This window comes from Rhincodon typus, chromosome 29, assembly GCF_021869965.1.
Source record: "Rhincodon typus isolate 14 chromosome 29, sRhiTyp1.1, whole genome shotgun sequence".
Lineage (NCBI taxonomy): Eukaryota > Metazoa > Chordata > Chondrichthyes > Orectolobiformes > Rhincodontidae > Rhincodon > Rhincodon typus.
In genome coordinates, this window is record NC_063360.1 from 13,538,126 (window position 1) to 13,560,415 (window position 22,290).

General features: G+C 39.2%; 1 protein-coding gene across 5 annotated transcripts; it reads right to left on the reverse strand.

The window, feature by feature from the left end:
- Positions 1 to 2,142: 2,142 nt before the first annotated feature.
- Positions 2,143 to 21,957, reverse strand: LOC109919649 (la-related protein 6-like). Of its 5 annotated transcripts, none has more exons than XM_048614188.1 (4): positions 21,830 to 21,957; positions 20,240 to 20,403; positions 18,419 to 18,629; positions 2,143 to 3,654 (listed from the first exon to the last, which is right to left on the reverse strand). In XM_048614188.1, exons 1-4 carry the CDS (start codon positions 21,839 to 21,841, stop codon positions 2,566 to 2,568), a joined length of 1,476 nt encoding a protein of 491 aa, XP_048470145.1. In that variant the 5' UTR covers positions 21,842 to 21,957; the 3' UTR covers positions 2,143 to 2,565. The 5 variants fall into 5 exon arrangements, with proteins under 5 accessions (XP_048470145.1, XP_048470148.1, XP_048470146.1 ...); XM_048614191.1 differs by lacking the exon at positions 21,830 to 21,957 and adding an exon at positions 21,374 to 21,446; XM_048614189.1 differs by lacking the exon at positions 21,830 to 21,957 and adding an exon at positions 20,939 to 21,319.
- Between the last annotated feature and the right edge of the window lie 333 nt (positions 21,958 to 22,290).

Sequence of the window (22,290 nt, forward strand, 5' to 3'; positions counted from 1 at the left end):
AGGAATATATAGAAATAGGGAGCAAGGTCATGAGGGGTTCGAAAACAAAGGATGAGAATTTTAACATCAAGGTTTGGTTGACACAAACCGATGTAGATCAGTGTTAAATTTTTAAAAAAATGAGTGGGGGCATTTGCAATGTTGGAGGACTGTAGCCAGGTGTGCAGTTGAAAAGTCAAGAATAAAATAGGCATGAATCAATCCACAAAATGAATTTATGTTTGATCTTGGTATACTGCTTCAATGATTAACAAATTATTTTCTAACACTGAACCACGACAGTACTCAAGTTAGCCTTTTCTTTGTAGGACAAAGATATACATTCCTGGTGACTTCGAAGCAGTACATCTGTATGAATACAATGACCTAAAATCTTCCAAACAGTGACAAAGACAACAGGATTACAGCGGGATTATACTCAAAATACTGATTTAATTTTACCTTTTCCAGAGTCCTCAGACTTCCTTTTTTTCCCTAAACAGAAGATGCACAACACTGCATCCCTTGGAACCACATCAGAACAGAGTAGAATCAGGGGAAAGACATGCCACTCCCTTATTTGGCCCAAGTTTCTGTATGGCAGATTTACGCATCCAGTCTTTGAATACCAATGGTGTGGGTGAATCAGCGGGTGGAGAGGTAGTCCAGTCTGGAGAAGGACCAAGACTGACAAAAGTATTTAAAATCTCCCGGGAGACCACAAAAATAAGTTCCATGAAACCATCCAACATTTCCAATTCTAGCTCAGAGTTGGAGACATTCAGAGATTTCCAGGGAATAGGGAAGCTGCCCATCAATTTAAACTTCCCAAAAATTCCCATGCAAGTCTGCATATCAGGACTTCTGCAGGCTTCTGACATGCACCTTCAGTCATTTGGGTCAATCTTTATTCAGTCACACACACTGAACATTGTTACATATGCAATATTCTTCAGTTTTAAATAGTATTGGATTGAAAGAACTAGCTGCAGTATGGTTCAAATGAACAACCTTTGAGGAAGAGAGTGCAAATAGGGAAATGATCAATGCTGGGCCTACTGTAAAAAAGGTCACAGACACCAAGGGGAGACTTGGACTGGAAGAAGTTGAAGACAAGTGTCATTATCCAAGACCAGTTAGTTACTTAATTACCAAGTTAATCAAATAGACAGCAGTGCTACACAATCTTTGCCAATGCTGCAGTTGATGACATCCAGGAAAGTTTTTTTTTAAAAATTAGAACAAATTGTTTATTGAATTTATTTCCTTAAAAACAAACAAACAGTCTAATGGTTGTTACATTAAATAGTCTCCTCTGGAAGTTGAGGGTAGCTAGTGGGCCTACGAGTGACATGGAGGTCTGCACTATTGGCAGACATGGAAGTAGAAACTGCTGCACCATGATACAAATTGGTTACAAACAAAAGGTGGTGGCAGCTCAGCTCCTGACACAACCATCACCAACCCTCTTTCAGATCAGATAAATGAGTAAGAAAATGAAACCAGAAATTTTCAGGACCGATGGGCTAAATTGACTAAATGATCTCAAATCTTTAACTTGTGATGTCTGTTGCTTTTTTCTGAATATTTAGGGGCATTAATATTATAATAGACTTGGATCAGTACCGCAGGACCAGATGAAGTTTATAACATGGACTAGAAAAGTTGTACCAAGGCAATTAGGACCTGAAAAGGGTCAACTGACATGATACATCTCTCATCCATGAGCTTATATTGTACTGTTCCTGGGATGAGCTAACCAGTCTTCAGTGTGCTACCAAAGTGTTAAGTGTTATGTAGTTGTTCAACATATGCACTAGAGAATATAATATTAATAATTTGTATTTAATCTCAAATTTAACCAGGTCAAGAGAGCCACTTATATGAAATAAGCATAATTAGCTATTGACAACCATTCAACTAAGGCAGAGCCTAACTTATGCTCAAACTGTTGGCATCCATCCCAACGAAAAAACTTGTTCTAACGCCCACGAGGATTGGTGGCAGTGTATACACTCAAGATATCCTAGTTGGTTCCAGTAGAAATAGATAAAATAAAGATGTATTGCTTTGCTCCATAAGTCAAGTGTGTAACACTTTCCCACCATGGTCACATCAATTCCAGAATAGTCACTTTAGTTTCAATAATTATAGACCAACCACTTCTTCATGCAATTATTTATTTGAGTAGCAAATCAAGGAAATGTCACATGTACATAGATCAATCCAATGGTATTGCATTTTACCACCCCACCCCTGCCAAACAAGCTGCTCATTAATTCTGTACAATGTCATTTTGCACAGCATAACAAGTCGGTAGCAATTCAAAAACTGACCTAAAAATTCATCACAGCTATACTAACTGCCATAAACTTTTATCATATTTCAATTTCTGAAGGGTACTCTCTCAATGAGATGCTTTACGTTCATTGGAAGAAAAACAAAATTACAAAAACAAACAAACAAACCTACACTTCAGGTTCCAGCAAACTATGCTGCTAATCACCCACACAAAAAAAGGACAATTAAACCTTAGCTCTCAAGTGACTCAGGCTCAAGTCCAAATGGGTTAGTTCCAGTATAAAATTAGTGCCTTAGAACTATTTTCCCTCTTCCAATGCTATTATGAAAACCTTTAGTGCCATCTGGGCCAAAGGGAAGTCGGACTAATCCAGGAGGAAGGCTTGAACCACTTTGATGCTTCCTTACTGACTGCTTACATGTTTGGCTGATTTCTAGAGGAGCAGCCTGACTGGCAGCCAGCTTACGCCTTTGCACCCAGGGACTTCCAGAACACTTTGCGTTATCTGACCAATGGTCATGAAATTTCTTGTTAAACTCTGGACTTGTACCTGAGCTGGGCCAAGATCCTGGTCCAAAAAAATCTGTTTTGGGTGATGGATGGTGATAAACTAGGCTTTTGCAGGGAGTGCATGGACCACAATGATAGTCAATACATGATGGAATACACGGAACTGTGCTTAGACTTGACATTTGACTAACACAATTATAGGCACCACATATTTTATGCTGCAGGTATCTTTGGACAGAAACAGGTGAATTAGCACCATCAGATTCTGAAGAACTATAAATAGACTCTTCCATAGTATATTGCATCTGCTCCATCTTTGTGAGCCCTCCTGAAGGCTTTTTGGGGGTTGATTTCTTTAAATCCTCAGATTCATCTGTGTCAATGCAACGTATTTTTTTAGTACCTTTTCCTGTCAGTATGACAACTTTTAGATTTTCACCATCATGACAGCGTTTTTTTCCAAGTTCTTCATAAGCATTTTTGGCACCTTCATAACATTCATATTCAATCAAAACACAAACTTTGGTTCCAACTTCTGGATACTTCAATGTATACTTTTTCAGTTCAGCAGGAACTTCCTTACCTGGTTGCAAAATGCGAATTGAACTGATTGGACCATGAATAGCAAAGATCTTCATTGCTGTTTCCATGACGTTTACATGGCCACATATTTCATTATTCTTCTCTGGAAAGTACTTATTAAGATTCCATGCCAATATACGTTTACTTGGTGGTATTGCAAGGAGGGAATCTGGTACTGGGATTTTTCGGCGAATTTTTGTCCCTTCTGGATTGATTTCTAGTAATTTGGAATAATTCAGTGCATAAGCTGTTACCTTCCAGTCCTTAGTCAAGCATTTCACCTAGAAGTCAAGCAAATACACAGTAATTGCAAATTGTAAATTAGTATGAAGATTGAGTTAATTTGACTGTATTTTAAAAGTAACACTTTTGAATTTAAAGAAGTTCGGTAATAGTGCATAGGTTAAATGAGAATGGCAAAATTCACTAACTGCAAATGATCTTTAAAAAAGATTGCTAATTTTTAGTTGACAAATGTGAAAAACCTACTTTTTAAAAAGATTTTGTATAGCAAAGTGTAAACATCTTACAATTTCAAATGATTGCAATAAGAACTCAATTCCTATATTACAACAATCCTGTTGCCACAGAGTATCATATAAATTTTCTTGTTGCAGTATTCATATTATGTATCCCGTTTTCAGCATCATCTGGCTTCTCCGTGGACCTGAACATCTTTTTCCCTTGAATCAACAGATTAATTTGATAACTAATACTGGTCAAGCAATAGAAGTCACCAGGAAGATATTGAAAAATGTGCAAGTAAAACAACATTGAAATAAAAACAGAAGGGGAGCTGGAATTAGACTCAGGATAAACATGGAAAAGAAAATAACTTCTGTTTATATAGTAGCTAACAGCAAAACATTCCAAGGTAATTCTCAAGAATTTATGAAACAATACAACTCAATAACCACAAGTTTCCAAAGAAAAGTCAGTTCCAGTCCAACAGGACTCTTCTTTGGAACTTGTCATTGTTGAATTATTTTGTTTAAATTCTTTTCTGTTTCTCTCTCCACAGAATGTCACCAGATTTGCTGAGGTTCTCTTTCATTTGTAATTAATTTTACATACATGATCTGTTGGGCAAGTGGCCAATGTACAGATGTGTTTTAAACAGGTATCTCAAGAGGCCAAAAGGTATGAAACTTGACAGCTTGGGGCATAGGTTAGGGGCTTATGGTAACAACTAAGAAATCACTAGAGAGAGTAGTTTAAAGGCCCTTTAACACAGTGACCACACTGTTGGACAGGGCAAGTTCTAATAGGAACGCAGAAGCAGAAATAGGCAATTCAATGATATTATGGCTGATCCATCCACTTCAATTCAGTCCCCCAATAATACCCCCATATTTTTTCATTGTTTGTTTGATTTATAAACTAAAACATATTCAAAACTGAGATTCCACAGCCCATGTCATAGCAAATTCCAAAGATCCAGGGCCTGCAAGTAATTAAAAATGCTCATCTCAGTCCTAAGTAGTTTCCCTCTATATGCCCAAAGGAAACTTTATAATATTGGCAAGCAGAGTAGATGCAGGTAAGTATTTTGTCAAGTTTTTTTGTTTTAGTGGGTTGAGAGCTACCCTGCCAACTTTCCAAGCTGCCTGTCCTTCCTGACAAATGCAGACCTTTGGACATTCAGAATATCTCAGATTTGGTTTGCTTTTACAGACTTGCAGACAGCTGTTACAACATAGACATTCCTATTTGAGCGGAGAGTTCACCTATTTCATAGGGAGAAAACGCTGTGGGAATTCAATAGAGCCCTTAATTCAGTTCAATTCCGAAAAATAAACTAAAATTGATAAACTCTGGCTTCAGTTATGGACATACTTTTAAGTTTGTAATCATTGTCCCTTCCTGCCATTCTCCAATTATTAACCTTATTGTCATCTTCATTTTTTTGTATTAAATGTACTCAACTTTCCCCTTCCAAATGATTCCTTTGCCCAATTCTTCAGTGCAAAGACCTCCACATTTCATTATACAGCTCAAAAGACCAGTACTAGTATGATGCAGATGACGTCCATCCCTGCAGCAGCACCCCATCCTAGCACTAATGCTCGAGTCCCATGAATTGGAACCCACCTCCCCACCACACCAGACTTTGAGCCAGGCATTCATCTCTAATCATATTTATCCCATGCCAGTTTGTACATTGTTAGAAAAAGCATGTACATATTACCAAATTCTGATGTTCTGCTTTTCGATTTAGTTCAAGTTATTCATACTGTGAGAACTTTAGTAGGAAGATTAGAGGCATAAGCTATTTTATAACAGGGGAAGGCTTTGGAAATCTGAAACACAAAAGGGGGTCCTGGTTCAGGATTCTCTTCAGGTTAATGTGGGGACTCACTTGGCAGTTAGTAAGGCCTTGTGAAAAAAAACCATTGTCATTCATATTATCTATGCCCCTCATGATTTTATAAGCCTCAAAGTCACCTCAACCTCGTACACTCCAGGGAAAAAAAGTCCCAGCATTTCCAGTCTATACTTATATCTCAAACTTTCCATTCCTGACAACTTCCTGGTAAATCTTTTCTAAAACCTCTCCAATTTAATAATACCCTACCAGTAATAGAGTGACCAGAACTGGACACAATACTCCAGAAGAGGCCTCACCAATGTCCTATATAGCCTCAACATGATATCTAACTCCTATGTTCGAAAGACAGTAGTGTTAAACAATTATAGTTATGAAGGAATGGCCACACAAATATTATTTGAACTAGACTATAAAGTTTGCAGGTCCTGATAGACATCATCTTTAAAATAAATTGCTGCTGAAATGGAAAACACATGGAAAGTACAACCCAAGACTATGGAAATGTCCCATCAGAATACAATTGCTTCACGTAACTCATCTACTCAAGAAAAGAAACCACAAAACCATTAGCCAGTTTACTCAACAATTGTCATGGGAAAAATGTGAAAAATCTATTCCGGAACTTATAGCAGGATATTTAGAAAATCACAATGCAATCAGGTATAGTCAACTTGGCGTTCTATAGGAAAAGAAAAACCTAACATCTTTGGGTTAAAAAGCAACGCTGATAAGGTGGAAATTGTAGTTCTGTTGTACTAGTATTTTCAGAAGGCATTTGATGAGGTGCCACATTAAAAAGTTGCTGAACAAAACGAGCTCATTGGGTAGTGGATAACAATCAAAGTGAGTAGAGAATTGGTTAGGAGGCAAAGAGTATGAATAAGCCTTTAAGGTTGGCAATAAGCAACAAGTGGAGTGTTACAGGGATCAGTTCTGAGGCCTTCAACTATTTCTAATCAGTGATTTGGATGATGGGACTGAAAATGTAGTTATAGGATTTGCTAATGGCACAAAAGGCAAAGGAAGGTAGGTTGTGAAGAGGACACAAGGCACCTGCTAAGTGAATTGGTAAAATTTGTAGATCAAATATAATATGGGACATTGCAACATGTTAATTTTGGCTGCAAGAAAGAGAAGCAGAATATTATTTAAACGGAGAGAGATTGCAAAATAAGAAACCCGTTGCAGAGGGATCTAGGTGTCCTAGTACACAACCACAATAAAAAAGGTAGTATGCAGGCATAAAAAGTGATTAAATAATGATGATGATGATGATGTTCCATTTGCTTCTCTAAAGCAAGGAGAATGGAATGTAGAAAGAGAGAGGTTTTATAACAGTTACAGCGTAATGGTGGGACCACATTTGGAATACTGTGTACAGTACTGGTCACCTTATTTAAAAAGGTGATAATTGCATCAGAAACAATTCAGAAAAAAACAATTGATTGATTAATAGAATGAGTTCCTTAAGACAGACAGACAGATTGGAGGTGCTTCAAAGAATATAACTATAGCTAACAAGTTTAACAAGAGGCCAAAGGCAGCAGAGAAAGGCCATTAAAGTGGATGCACTAGGCTATAATTGACAAGGAAATAATAAACTGAGAAAAATATAGTTTGTAACCAATTTCACAGCAAAGAAAGGGGCCAAAGTAAGTGATACAAAGAAACCTTAAAAAAAATCAAAGGGCAAAACCTCTTCAATGAAGTTGACGAATCACGATAAACACCTTCATTGATAAATACTAAATTGTAGATGTGATGATTAGGAGGCACGGTTAACATGTGTCATCATCTAAATAATTTAAGCAAGTCAGGAAATGGAGACATTCACTTTGGATCTAGATACGAAGAGAAAACTTGCTAGGTCTCAGAGAGAATGCCTCCTCCCACCCCTGACCATGATACTCTCTCAAGACGACACTCAGGCTGAATCTTGGGATGGGTTCTCTGTGAGACCTAGCAAGTGCTCTCACACCATCACCTCCATTAACTATCTACCCTATGGCATTCCCCTCATCTGATGCTAGCCTGATTCTACCATGTGCATAACTGGAAGAACTTGCTACTGCCCAGGTATGCCAAAATAGACCAGGAACCCTGGTGCTGCCGCCATTTTGGAATCACAACAGTGCACCCAGTTAAGTGTTGGCAGCCCAGAGAGTTGCCCTTCACCAACAAATCTAAAAAATGTCACAGTAATCATAACTCAGCACTTTACATAGCATAGGAAGCAAAACAGATAGTTCCTTGCACATAACTGCACATTCTGGTCCCAACATTATATCCCCTCCTCAACCATTATGAAAGTGATCATGTCCCTTTCTATTTACCACATTAGACAATCCATCTCAACCAAGCCCCTACAGTTGCCTATGCATCACCTTAAAGTGAGATTTCCACTATCCTCCTTACCCAGAGCCCCATCACTACAGCTTCCGATGCCCACCATGGCACTTCAATTGCCCACAATCCCCATCCCTTCAAAATTAAGATGGTGAAGGTGAGTGTCCATCACTACCTTCTACCCTTTCTCCACAGTATGCCATCTCGCACCACACCACACGATACATTATCATTATCCCTTCCATATCCCAGGCTATTGTGAGCATTCAGATAGGCAGGAAGTGAAAACAAGCAAGCAGCCCCGAGATGCAGCCTGGTCAAAAACTTGTGCTGCAACTTCCAGCAGCATTCCAATGTTAGCTGCCAGACCTTTCCAAAACATAGCTTTAGTGCAGAAGTATATTCTAAGTGGACCAGGGATGCATCAATGATATGGAGGCTGGCAAATAGATACCCACAAATATCAAGTGGTTTTATTTGAAACACAGCTATGAGAAATTTATGACTGCATATTGTGGAATCTTTCAGAAGCAAAAAAAAAAAACTGCATTCTAGGCCAGGAAGAATCTATGCATTAACAGCTCCCAATAGCCAACAGAAACCTTTTTCAACTGTTTGCTGTCATTTTCAAAAACAAAGCCAATATTTTGCATAAATCACTGCTTTGTGGGCAGATCTTAGGGTTAAACAAGCAGAAGGTTTTGGGGTGGGGGTTGTTGAGGAGAAGGGGGTGGTGGGGGAAAAAGGTGATGGGGAGACAAAACAACTCAAATGGCACCAACCATTGCTCAGGCAGAAACCCATGACCAGCTCAGACAGGGGTGACTAGTGCCAAGGTTAATTCCAAAATGTTGCTAAAGGAAGCTTACAAAATGTCATTAATAAGATCTACATGGTGTTAAGAAGATTCCTGCCCAAAAAAAAAAATCTGAAAGACAATAACAATGTTTCCACTCAGTTGGAAGAGAAGGCAAATCTTCTGGGAGCGTATGTGTGTTTTAAACTGACAAGCTGTTTTTTGGACTTTAATATTTCCGAACTAGATAAACAGGCCTTTAAAAAGGTGAAGCTGTTCTAGGCAATGAGGTCCTTCACAGACTGGCAACAGATTTTGTTCAGATTGGTTTCTTGACTTCCTAGATGGTAAAGATCAATTATGGGTGAAACTCAACTCCCAGATACATTAAAGATAACAAGGTGTAGAGCTGAATGAACACAGCAGGCCAAGCAGCAGAGGAGCAGGAAAGCTGATGTTTCAGGTCTAGACCCTTCTTCAGAAATGGGGGAGGGGAAGGGGATTCTGAAATAAATAGGGAGAAAGGGGGAGGCAGATAGAAGATGGATAAAAAGGAGAAGATAGGTGGAGAGGAGACAGACAGGTCAAGGAGGCGAGGTTGGAGCCAGTAAAAGGCGAGTGTAGGTGGGGAGTTAGGGAGGGGATAGGTCGGTCCAGGGAGGACGGACAGGTCAGGGAGGACGGACAGGTCAAGGAGGTGGGATGAGGCTAGTAGGTAGGAGATGGGGGTGGGAGGACAGGTTAGGGAGGCGGGTATGAGCTGGGCTGGTCCCTCCCCTGACCGCATTCCAAAACCAGACCAGCTCGTACCCGCCTCCCTAACCTGACCTCCCACCTATCCACTCCTCCCACCTCAAGCCCCACCCTCGTGTCATTCCTACTAGCCTCATCCCTGGACCGACCTATCCCCTCCCTAACTCCCCAACTACACTCACCTTTACAGGCTCCAACCCCGCCTCCTTGACCTGTGTCTCCTCTCCACCTATCTTCTCCTTTATCCATCTTCTATCCGCCTCCCGTTTCTCCCTATTTATTTCAGAATCCCCTTCCCCTCACCCATTTCTGAAGAAAGGTCTCGACCCGAAACATTAGTTTTCCTGCTCCTTGGCCTGCTGTGTTCATCCAGCTCTACACCTTGTTATCTCAAATTCTCCAGCATCGGCAGTTCCTACTATCTCTCCCAAATACATTGCCTGAATTCAAATCCCTAGGGCAACAGGCAGTGTAATGACTTATTAATAAAAGGTGACAAAAAATGGAGTGACTGTTTTTATGTTGGCAGAGCTAGCCAACAGAACCTATCATGAGTTTCACAGGATCAAAAATGCATCACAAATGGGTTGTTACACCACAGAAAGTGTAACAGTGAAGCAATAACTTGTACAAATGGGTAGATAGGCTGCATGTAATTAATCCATCTTCAACACGATAAGCTAATGCAGATAAGCCTAGTAAGCTGGGCATTTTCTAAGTGCCTGTAACTGTGCAAGGTATGCGGCAGAGGGCACTGGAAGTACCAATGCAAAAAACAAAAAGCTAAAACAAATCATCAGGAGCTTTAAAAAGGCCAGACAGGCGTAGCATTCCATAAACCAAATGACTGTGCATACCAAAAAAGTTTATAGCCAAGTTATTAAGCAGAATGATGAGGATGACCCAACACCAAGTGTGCAGATATTCAGGAATGGTACGCAAACAATATATGGTATAGGTACCAAAAGTCTTCCCACAATCCAGATTTTATGCCCACAGCCAAAACGGTTAAGAATATAACTAGGAGCAGAAGGAGGCAATTTAGTCCCAAGTCTGCTCTGCCATTTAATACGATCATGGTTGATCTCATCTTGGGCTTAACTCTACTTTCATGCCTGGTGTCCATAGTCTTTTAAAAACTTTCAACCTGTTGCCAACTTGTCTCCTGTTTGAAATTTATTCAGTGTCTTGACATCCATTGCACTCTGGTGTAGTGTATTCCACAGAAACCACAAAACCTTATAGAGAGAGCGAGAGAAAGAAAAGTAATTCCTCCTCATCTCGGTTTTAAATCTACCACCCCTTAGCCTAATACAATGACCTCTCATTCTAGATTCCCTTTATGGATCAAACTTCTATATTTACTTTGTGACTTCCCTTTGGCAACTTGTACACCTCAATTAACCACCCCTCATTCTTCTAAACTCCAAAGCAGTTTAGGCCTATACTCACTAATCTCTCTTCACAAGACCATCCTTTGCTCTGTGCAATTAATCTCATGAACCTTTTCTGAGCTGCCTCCAATGTAATTACATCCTTCTCAAGTAAGGAGACCAAAACTGTGTGCAGTACTCCAATTATAGTCTTGCCAAGACCTTGTACAGTTGGAACAAACTTCTCCGCTTTTATACTCCATTTCTTTAGCAATAAGTGCCAAAATTCCATTTGGCTTCCTTATTACTTACAGTACCTGCATATTAGCAGTCTAATTCATGCACAAGGACACCCAGATACCACTACATCTCTGGAGTTAGGGTTAGGGCTGTCCTAATCAATATTGTAATATAGCCATCAGTTTGGATCATTGACAAGTCAGATCCCAGAATGAAACTACGCTTGATATAGATCATAAAAGTTGTATTTTTGCAGTCATTGGCAACTTCATATGAGCACGTTCAAATGGTTGTTTGTAATAAGCTTGTTTTCTTAAAGAAAAATAAAGTCAAATACACAGGCCAATTTGGAAATCTTTTAAGAAAAAACCTTTTCAGACACTCAAGCCCAGAGAACATCACTTTTACCTCTAATTCTTACTTAGCTGAACCTTTTCAGTCTTCTGTCATGGAGCGCAGAAACAGTTTTAAGACTTACTAGGTCAGGCAGCAAGGATTCCTTTACAGTTTTAAGCAAAGAGACTTCCACAGACTGTCAACTTGGAAATTCTACAAAACTAGAATTTCCTTGAGGTTTTTCAGTTCAGAAGAATAGGTTGAAAACTGATTCTTCTGAACAGGGCTAAACCTAAACTATCAGTGTCTCCTGATCATTTGCTTGATCCCCCCCTGCCTCCCAACATGTCACAAACATCAATTAACACCAGAATAAAGTGCCTAGACACAGATACCAAAGTTACATGCTTTCTTGGAACTATAACATTTAGGTCACATTTCATATGACTGCCTTAAAACTGACTTTCACTGAACTGAAAACAAAACCCATCTCTTAAAAATCCAGATTCCTATGGATTTAAGTAAATACACTTGTCATAATTTGTAAAACTCTATGCTAGTGCAGGTGTAAACATCCTTCTACATCATAAAATATATTTCAATGTACAAAATGGCAAATTACAAGTCAGCCAATCACTCCCAAATTCATTGCATACAATGGCATGGAGACTTCCCCTCTGGGATCCATTGCATTCAGCATTAGCGCAACAACTCACATTGGTCACCCCAAATTATTTATAGTGGGTATCATGGGTTCAGTAAACCATTACTTACATGTAGGACCAGTTATTGTTGAGACAACATTGACCAATGATAAAAGAACCACCATTGTAAACCCCTGTGCTTACACTGGGAAAAGATCATTTAATCCTGCAAAATTAGCTGACCCAACCAACAGGCTGAGCAGCACAATTTGAACCTTAGCCCAGTCAGTCATCAACCACTAACATCATACCCCTTCCCATGTAACTGCAGAAGATGCAACACCTACCCTATCACCACAGGGCCTAAACAGTCCTTCCACGTGAAGCAGCAATTCACCTGTACCTCCTCCAATTTGTGTATCGTATTGTATTCGCTGCACCCAATGTGGCCTACATTGGAGAAACCAAATGCAGAATGCAGACTGGGTGACTGCTTTGCAGAACACCTCTGGTCTGTGCTGAGCAATACCGTGGTGTTCCCAAAGCCGGTCATTTTAACACAGCATCCTGCTCGCATACCCACTTGTCTGTCGTCAGGATGCTGCAGTGCTCCAGTGAATTACAGCACAAACGGGAGGAACAACATCTCATCCTCAGACAAGGCACTTTGCAGCCTGCTGGACTTAATATTGAGTTCAACACCTTCAAATTGTGAACTAATTTCCATTTCTTCCTTTTCTTTTAGCTTTACTTGTAACATTCTGTCACTATAATCCTCTCTCCCCTCGATCCACCTCAGTTGGACTGTCTGCTCTTTCAAGTCTAGCAGTTAGACACACCATTGTTTTGCTATTCTTGCATTCCGCTCACAATCTGAACTATCAACATCTTTTCTCCACCAGCACTTTACACCCCCTCCCCCAAATTATAGCAAAAATGATGCTCCTTCCACACTTCACCAGCTCTGATGAAGAGTCATCTAGACTTGAAACCTTAGCTTGCACTGTCTCTCCATGGATGCCATCTGACCCGCTGCGATCACCGGCATTTGTTGTTTTGAATACTGTTGCATCCGATTCCAGCTTCTACCTTTCCAAACAGAAGGAAGAATGTCATCATATTATGGTCCCTGGCCCCAATGGCTTCCTTCACTTTCAGCTCTTTAATGAAGTCTGCCTCATTACACATCACTAAATACAGAACTGTCTGTTCCATTGTGGGCTCCACCACAAGCCACTCAAAACAAAAATAAACACCATGTCAGAACTTCTGGAATAACTACTTTTCTTGAGATCTGTTACCAACCTGATTTTCCCAGTCCACCTGCATATTACAAAAGGAACTATTAAACAATAATCATGCATGATTTTATTTCCCGATTTATTTTCTTCCCTACATCCTGACTACCACTATACACAACTCCCAGAAATCAATTTCTTTACAGCTCCTCAACTCAACCCACACAGATTCTGTGTCTTCCTACTCTGTATCAGTTCTTGCTGTTGACAATTTCATTTCTTAAAGTGGTAACCTGCCTCCTCTGTGCAGCCTTTTGAGGACAAGGATCCTTAACTATTCAAGTCCCAGCCCCAAGACCCTGCAGGCATTTCTGTGATACCCAGAACATTGTACCTGCCAACTTCAGTTGTGCTACAGGCTCATTTATCTTATTTCATAGATTATGTTCCCCTTTTCTCTCAAGGCTACCTAGTCCAGTGGTAGTCAGGTTCTTTGCCTGCAGCACAGGGCGATGAGGGGTTAGTTCTTCAATTGTGACCTGCACAGCACATTAATATTTGAACCCAGGCTAATACAAACCCAAAGTCAGTTCTCTAGATTCTGCCAGAAGATTTGAAACTGGCTTTTAAATCCAGTCCTCAATTATTTTTCAAAATTAAAACACACAAAACGTGTCTACAGTTTGGGACATAATCCACAAAGCGCAGCGGGGAGCTTTGTGTTGAGCAGTGTTTATGTCACACCCTTGTTATCTTTGTAGTTGTAAAGGAGGTCACAAGAAGTCCCTGACACCTTTAAAAGGTGTCACATCCAACCAGTCCCCAACTAATGTTTTTGCCAGCAAACTACCGAATTTACACCTAGTCATTTTGTCTCTGTAGCAGTCCTCTTTTTAAAGATGCACATTTTGAAATTAAGGGCTAAAAAAGCTATGTTATTTTTCGGCTTCTTCTTGTTGTTCTAACATTGATTTGAAGTTTTAAGTTCAGTAGCAGTCCAATTATAGTGCCACAGGGGGACAAAAAAAAAATAAAAATGCTCGATTAAAGAAGTTGAAATGCTCCAACTTACCTGGCAAAATGAACCAGGGCCAAGACTGCAATAAAATTTCATGTCTTTAAATACAGAATCATAATAATTTAACATTGTCAGAATAAGTTAGAGCCCATGTCTTCACTGTTTTATTTCCAAGTCACACAAAAAATCTGAGCAAACAATTTTAAAAAAGATTAAAGTTTTAATACCTTCAATTTTAAATCCATGAAAGACCATAACTTCAGCCTATAAAAACATGGCAGTAATATTGGACTAACAAGACAACTTCAAGAAAATAAACAAACATTCATATGTAATATTTGATTGAGATTCATTTGTAGACAAGCTACTTTTAAAAAAAAAGTACTGCAGCACAATTTAAACTATAAAGAGAACTATAGCTCAAATCAACATGTGAATTCAAAGAGTCTCAAATTATAGCTTCCTTCTGGTAATATTGAAATTAACATTTCTTCAGCCTGGAGATTCTGCAAGATCTTCAGAATGAGGGAGTATACCGCAAGATTTAGGAGCAGAATTAGGCCATTCAACCCATTGAGTGTGCTCCACCATTTTTGATCGCGGCACAAGAAAGGACATCTTTATTCTAGGTGATCTTAGTTCATGGAATCAAAGAATCCACGTAGTGTAGGTTCAGGCCATTTGGCCCATCGAGTTCACATTGACCCCCTAAATATCATCCCACCCAGACCCATCTCCCTACCCTATCCCTATAGCTCTGCATTTCCCCATGGCTAATCCAGCTAGCATGCAAATCCCTGGACACTATGGGCAATTTGATATGACCAATCCATCTAAACTACACATCTTTGGACTGTGGGGGTAAACTGGAGCATCTAGAGGAAACTTACACGGACATAGGGAGAATATGCATCTCCACATAACAGACAGTCGCCCAAGGGTAGAATCGTTTCTAGGTGCCTGGCCCGGTGAGGCAACAATACGAAACAATGAGCCACCATGCTGCTTCTTTTGCTTCTGTGCAAAGCTTACTAATGGCCAACCTGCATCTTGCTTACGTGACTCCCACAGTGTTTAGTACTACCCGAAACATGTCACACATTACTCTGACTTGGAGTCAAAAATATGGAACACTTCAGGAATTTGCGTGTCATCTTTACACTGTTCTCACAAAATAAATTTAGAGGCAATTTTCAAATTGACTAGAGCTGTTACTTGACAAAAATTACACACAGACAAAGCAACTAAGGTAAGGTCAGTGTTAACATAACCTGGTGCACTCCTGCTCAAGAACTCTCAAGCCTGCTCCACAACTCACTATAGTCATGGCTGACATTGGGACTCAATTCCTCTTTCCCACTCTCCATCTCAAGTCTGAGATCAAATGTCTGTCTCACATACTCAATAGGGGCATCCATAACCCATGTCCCCTCCCCCACAACCATCAAGATAAAGAATTCCATATGTAGCCCCAGAATCAGAATCAATCTCTCTTCAACTGTTATCCCGAGATTTGTGTCTCCACATTTCAGATTCAAGCCCAAAGCAAATGCATAGTTTGAAAAATCAGAGACAGTTTCAAATTTGCTGAGATATTAGTATCATTGATAACCATAGGTGAGGTGCTGGAAGACTGGAGGTTGGTCAATGTGGTGCCCCAATTAAGAAACATGGCAAAGAAAAGTCAGGGAGCTATAGCCCAGTGAGCCTGACATCGATGGAGGGCAAGTTGTTGGAGGGAATTCTGAGGGACAGGATTTACATGTATTTGGAAAGGCAAGGACTGATTAGGGATAGTCAACATGGTTTTGTGTGGGGGAAATCATGTCACACTAACATGATTGAGTTTTGTTGTGGAAGTAACGAAGAGGATTGACGAGGGCTGAGCAGTGGACATAATCTATATGGACTTCAGTCGGGCACTCAACAAGGTTCTTCATGGTAGACTGGTTAGCAAGGGTAAGTCACACAGATTGGAGGGAGAACTAGCTATTTTGATACAGAAATAGTTTGAAACTAAAAGACAGAGGGTAGTGGTGGAGACAACAAGGTGCAGGGCTGGATGAACACAGCAGGCCAAGCAGCATCATAGGAGCAGAGAGGCTTTGGAGAGTGGCTTTTCAGACTGGAGGCCCGTGACCAGCAGTGTGCCACAAGGATTGGTGCTGGGTCCACTTGCTTTTCATCACTCAAATGATGTTGTGTGAACATAGGAGGTATGGTTAGTGGGTTTGCAGACGACACCAAAATTGGAGGTGTAGAAGGTTACCTCAGAGAGCAATGGGATCTTGATCAGATGGGTCAATGGGCTGAGGAGGGGCTGATGGAGTTTAATTTAGATAAATGTGAGATGCTGCATTTTGGAAAGGCAAATCAGAGCAGGATTCACTCACTTAATGGTAAGGTCCTGGGAAGCGTTGCTGAACAAAGAGACTTTGGAGTGCAGGCTCATAGTTCCTTGAAATTGGAGTTGTAGGTAGACAGGATAGTGAAGGCGGCGTTTGGTACGCTTGCCTTTATTGTTCAGTGCATTGAGTATAGGAGTTGGGAGGTCATGTTGCGGCTGTGCAGGACTTTGGTTTGGCCACTTTTGGAATACTGTGAAGAGTTCTGGTCTGCCTGCTATATGAAGGATGTTGTGAAACTTGAAAGAGTGCAGAAAAGGTTCACAAGGATGTTGCCAGGGTTGGAAGGTTTGAGCTATAGGGAGAGGCTGAATAGGCTGTGTCTATTTTCCTTGCAGCATCTGAGGCTGAGGGGTGACCTAGTAGAAGTTTATAAAATCATGAAGGGCATAGATAGGGTAAATAGGCAAGGTCTTTTCCCTGAGGTGAGGGAAGCCCAAAATTTGAGGGCAAAAGATTTGAGGTGAGGAGGGAAAAGATTTAAAAAAAAAAAAAAAGGAACCTATGGGGCGACATTTTCATGCACAAGGTGGTGCATGTATTAGAATGAGCCACCAGAGGTGGAGGAGGCGGCTGGTACAATCACAACATTTAAAAAAGCATCTGGATGGGTATATGAATAGGAAGGATTTAGCAGGATATGGGCCAAACGCTGGCAAATGGGACTAGATTTATTTAGGATATCTGGTTGGTGTGGACGAGTTGGACTGAAGGGTCTCTTTCTGTACTGTATGACTCTATGACTCCAAACAGTCTCATTTGGAAAGAGATTTGGCCATTTTCGTTTATATTAGAAGATCCTGGATGCTCTCCTTTATGGTTTTGAAAAATGCCGAATCATTAGCTGACATATGCATCTAAAAAGCCTTTGTACAGAATAGCTTAAACCCTTATACAAAACAGAAAGTTAATAAAAACATAAATCCCAATGTAAGACTTGATACTCGAGGACTGACTGGAAACATTGGTTATACTTTTGTGCTCAATTAAAGTGGGCCTAATCAGGCATTGAAACTTCGGTTCCAGGAAAACATATGCTGGCATGGACTCAATTTCCTGCAAAAATGTATTCAGGTGAATACTTTCTAACCACTGATGCTACAATTGCCAGTTCCAGAGAAACCTTCAGGATTCCTAAATATGTCATCTACTTAAACAGGTAAAGGTAAGGTCTTCATCCAACGCTGAAGTGCATTTTTTTTGGCATTCAAGTGCCCAATGTGTTATAATATTGAGCAATACCAAAAGTTGCAAAGTGAAGACAAGGGTGACAATCAAGTCATAAAGCATTTACTTCTGTCACCTTGGACAGAGTGTACAAGTTGATGCCTGATGTTTAAACTCTAGTCTTAGAGCATTCCATTTCAAGAACGCAATGATGAGACTCTGAAACGTACTGTTATGTGTCTCAAAAATTTCATCTTGCAAATTCCAAATTGTAAAAGAAAAGATGCTTGTCTAAATGAAGAAAAAGGAAAAATGGCAAACTACAGAAATAAATTACTCAAGGCAAAATCCCTCTGGAAACAGAATTGGACAATTTGACTCCAAATGAGAATATCCTTACCTTTTTGAATGAAGTGAGCAGTTTAATACTAATGTAACCCATTTTATTCCTCTTCATGTGTTTTAGTAGAAAACTATCCATTGCTAGGTTTTCATCAGATAGGTAAAATTCAACTTGAGTATTTATTTTTTGTATTGTGTCAGAGCTGGGAGGAATCCATTCATTACACTCTAAGCAATCATCATTGGTCTCACACAGATCACAGGAATTACTGCATAAAACAAAATTGAGAAATAAGATGCTTAATTAAAACATCATTTACAAATATTCAATTGCAGAAAAAAAATTTAATCTTCATCTCACCCATTTGTCAATTTTCACTTCTAGCCTTTGAAAATGTGAAGTGCATGTATTTGTTTATTAATAATACAACTTAAAATTTAAAAACTGCCCATTAGATTTTGGGTTGTTCAACCTCAAGAACAATAAGGAAAATGCCATTCAACCTTCCTGGCATATTTACAGTTCCTGTTTAGTTATGTTGTAGATTTCCCTCCAACACTGAAATCCCATAGAGAATGTTACAATAGATTGCACATTTTAATGTGGAAAATTATTCAAAGATTTGTCTGGAAAGTAACAAAATCAAAAATTGACACGAAACAAAAAAGGAGGAAACTTTAGGCTACGTGAATAAAACCTGGTTAAGGACATCCTTTTATTTTTGCAAAAGAACCTTCTTAAACAAAGTGCAAGTTTAGTGATGGAAGTAAGTGTTTAGGCCGAGTTAGCTAAAGATGGAGCCACCAAATAAAAAGGTCAAAGTGTGCAAGACACACAAAGCCAGAATTGGAAGAATGCAGAGCTCACTATATATTCTTATCTTCCTTTGGACACTGTGCTCCTTCACTATCTCCTTAACTTTGTACCTGTTCAAAGGCCATACACTTAATATCAAGTCTTTTTCTTGGGGGTTAGCAGATAATAAACTTGCTCTTTTCACAAACTCAGTGAAACCTTGTGAATGGCTCCTCAGTGCTAAAAAAATTAAGAACATTTTAATTTAAAAGAAGGTACACTTGCTTGCCAAAAAGACCTTAAACATTTGTTGTGACCAGCGAGCTTGAAAAAAAGAGGGGTGTTCATTTCTACCTCACCTGGCCTTAGCATAACTAAACGTTAGAGAGAACCAGGAATTACAGATCTAAGTTTAATACTAGAGGTCAGGTGATAGTCCCTTTCCCCAGAGAATAATGTTTCTCTCTAACAGGCTGATGAGAGAGATTAATGCAATTGTTGAGTTCTTTCAAGAAAATTAAAACGGAAGTCACCTCTTGCATAGAATTCAAGTTAGCATGATCTGTTGAACTCATTCTAATTTCCTAGCAATCAGAGAAGTTTACTACATTTGTCTCTCCAGGTTACAGTTTACTATTTATTTTCCTCCTCTTGGATGTCACATGGTTTTGGTGCAATGGAAAGTATATACTATATTGATACACAAACAAACAATCACAGATGTACAGGAGAGGTTGCAGGGACCCAAGGATATTTTAATTTCCCTATGCCATTCTAAAGAATGAAAGTAATTAAACTGAGTTGAGGTGCTGATTGGAGACAAGAGTCAAATAGCAGAAGTTACAGAGATTCAAGGAATTATACTTGCATTAGAAAGCATAACACAACACAGAGATAACAAGGTGTAGAGCTGGATGAACACAGCAGGCCAAACAGCAGGAAAGCTGACGTTTCGGGCCTAGACCCTTCTTCAGCTTTCCTACTCCTCTGATGCTCCTTGGCCTGCTGTATTCATCCAGCTCTACACCTTGTTATCTCAGATTCACACAACACAAACAATCTTATTCAGCCAGCCAGACTTACTGTTGGTCGCTGTTGCATTGCAACTGTCCAGCATCCTCGCTACTGATCCGCTTCCAAAAATGCGACTGGAATTTTCTCTCTCTTACTACTTGCACTGGGGAACTACAACTAGCAGGAGATCCTAACCAAGAAGCCGGTGAGTCTGAAGATGACATGGCAACAGGCTTTAAAAACAAAAAACACAGAAGCAAATATTTAAATCTTAAAAAGGGAAATTAACCAGGTTTTACTTTCAAAAAAAAAGTCAAAAAGTGGCGTAAATGATCAGAATGAAATCAAACATTGTTACATTCAAATGCAATTAGAGATAATCCCTCTTCAAAGTTTTAGCATTCAAGATGGACTTGGGATATGGTGAACATAGAAGAATACCTCCAACTATGAGGCACTGATAAAGCATTTTTTTGGCCTTATAAAAATCTAGCAAACTTAATACTTTACTTTTATTTAAAAACAGACTCTTTGCATAAGCCAAACTGCTTTCTGCCTACAAATACACAAAATGTGTTCATTTCCAAAAAAAAAAATACTTTGTGTGGACAATTTATTGGAAATTTATTTGCTTCTAGCTTGCCAAATCAGCAACAGCAGGTTCCTAATAAGAGAGCATATTGTTGAGAGACAAAGCTACTAAAAGCAAACTAAAATACTACAGCTAATGAACCATAGTAAAATAGAAAAACCCTCAAGAACATTTACCTGAGAAAAAGAAACCAGTTTAAAGATATATTCAGCCAAAAAAAAAACGTTTCACAGAAGAGACAGAGAGAGACTAACTCCTAGCAGAGAAATGGATTGGTACACTTGGGGTTCAAATATAGTCCAGGCCAAAAATAAACTCAAGCCAGCATGGAAAGTCAACACAGGTGAGAAAATATCCATCCCTATTCTGAAATTAACTTGCTAGAATTAATGCTTTTCTAAATCATTTTAGTAAAGATAGTAATTGAAAACTAATACTACACAAGAGGAAAAAGAAATTCAAAAATGGTGCATCAAGAAGCATGCAATCAGCTATTTTGAAGTGCAAGATTTAAACCAATTTTCTGGATTTAGATTTGGATCACAATTCAAAAGTATAAATGGCAAACATTACAAAGATTATTACCAATGGAATCTAACTACAACATTTACCTAAAAAAATAGTTTTAAACTAGGTAGAGGAGATCAGGTGCAAGTAATAGGAACCTAGTTGTGCTGATTAAATCCTAATTAGTATACTACCAAATGGCTACATTGATGTCTAATTCATAGAATGTATATGCTCAGTAACATATTTAAAAATAGTCACCTTGTATTATGTAAGACATGAAATCTATTTCATTTATCCGGTAGTTCACTCAGAACTACTTTTTTATGAGCCCTCAGGAGTTGGGACAAAAAGTAAACAATTTTGAGATTTAGCAAATAATAACTAGCAATAGTAACTTTAGCAAATTGCTGCTTCATTGTGCTAATCATAGGACAGAAATACTAAATCAAGTCAACACCATTAATAGATCAGGATAGTGCAAACAGTTTACAGAAAAAAGTGAATATCTATAGATTGTACAAAATTACCCAAAGTAAAGTCACAGTTCATGTACATACAAAATTGTGCATATCGTCATCCAGGTTTCCATTTAAAAAGCCAAGATGTAGTTTCTTGTTGAACTTGTCACTCTACTGCCAAATTACACATCTTTAGCCACATTGTGCAGTGAACTGTTCATTGGCCTTTTATGTTGCACAAATTTAGCCCTGTATGGTGGTTTGACAGTCTCCACTGCCTGTGAAATGTAAGAATTTTATATGAAATTATTTTAGGAAATCTTGTAAGACAATAAGAAGTAGCAGTATATTGGCCCATTGAGCCTGTTTTGCCATTCAATAAGATCATGAATGATCTGATTGTTGCCTTAACTACACCTTCTTGTCAGTGCCCCATAAATTGTGACTCCCTTGTCAATCAAAAATCTGTCCAACTCTGCCTTGAATATATTGAACAACCCAGCCTCCATTGCTCTCTGTGGAAGAGAGTTCCTAAAATTAATGACCCTGTGAGCTCATAA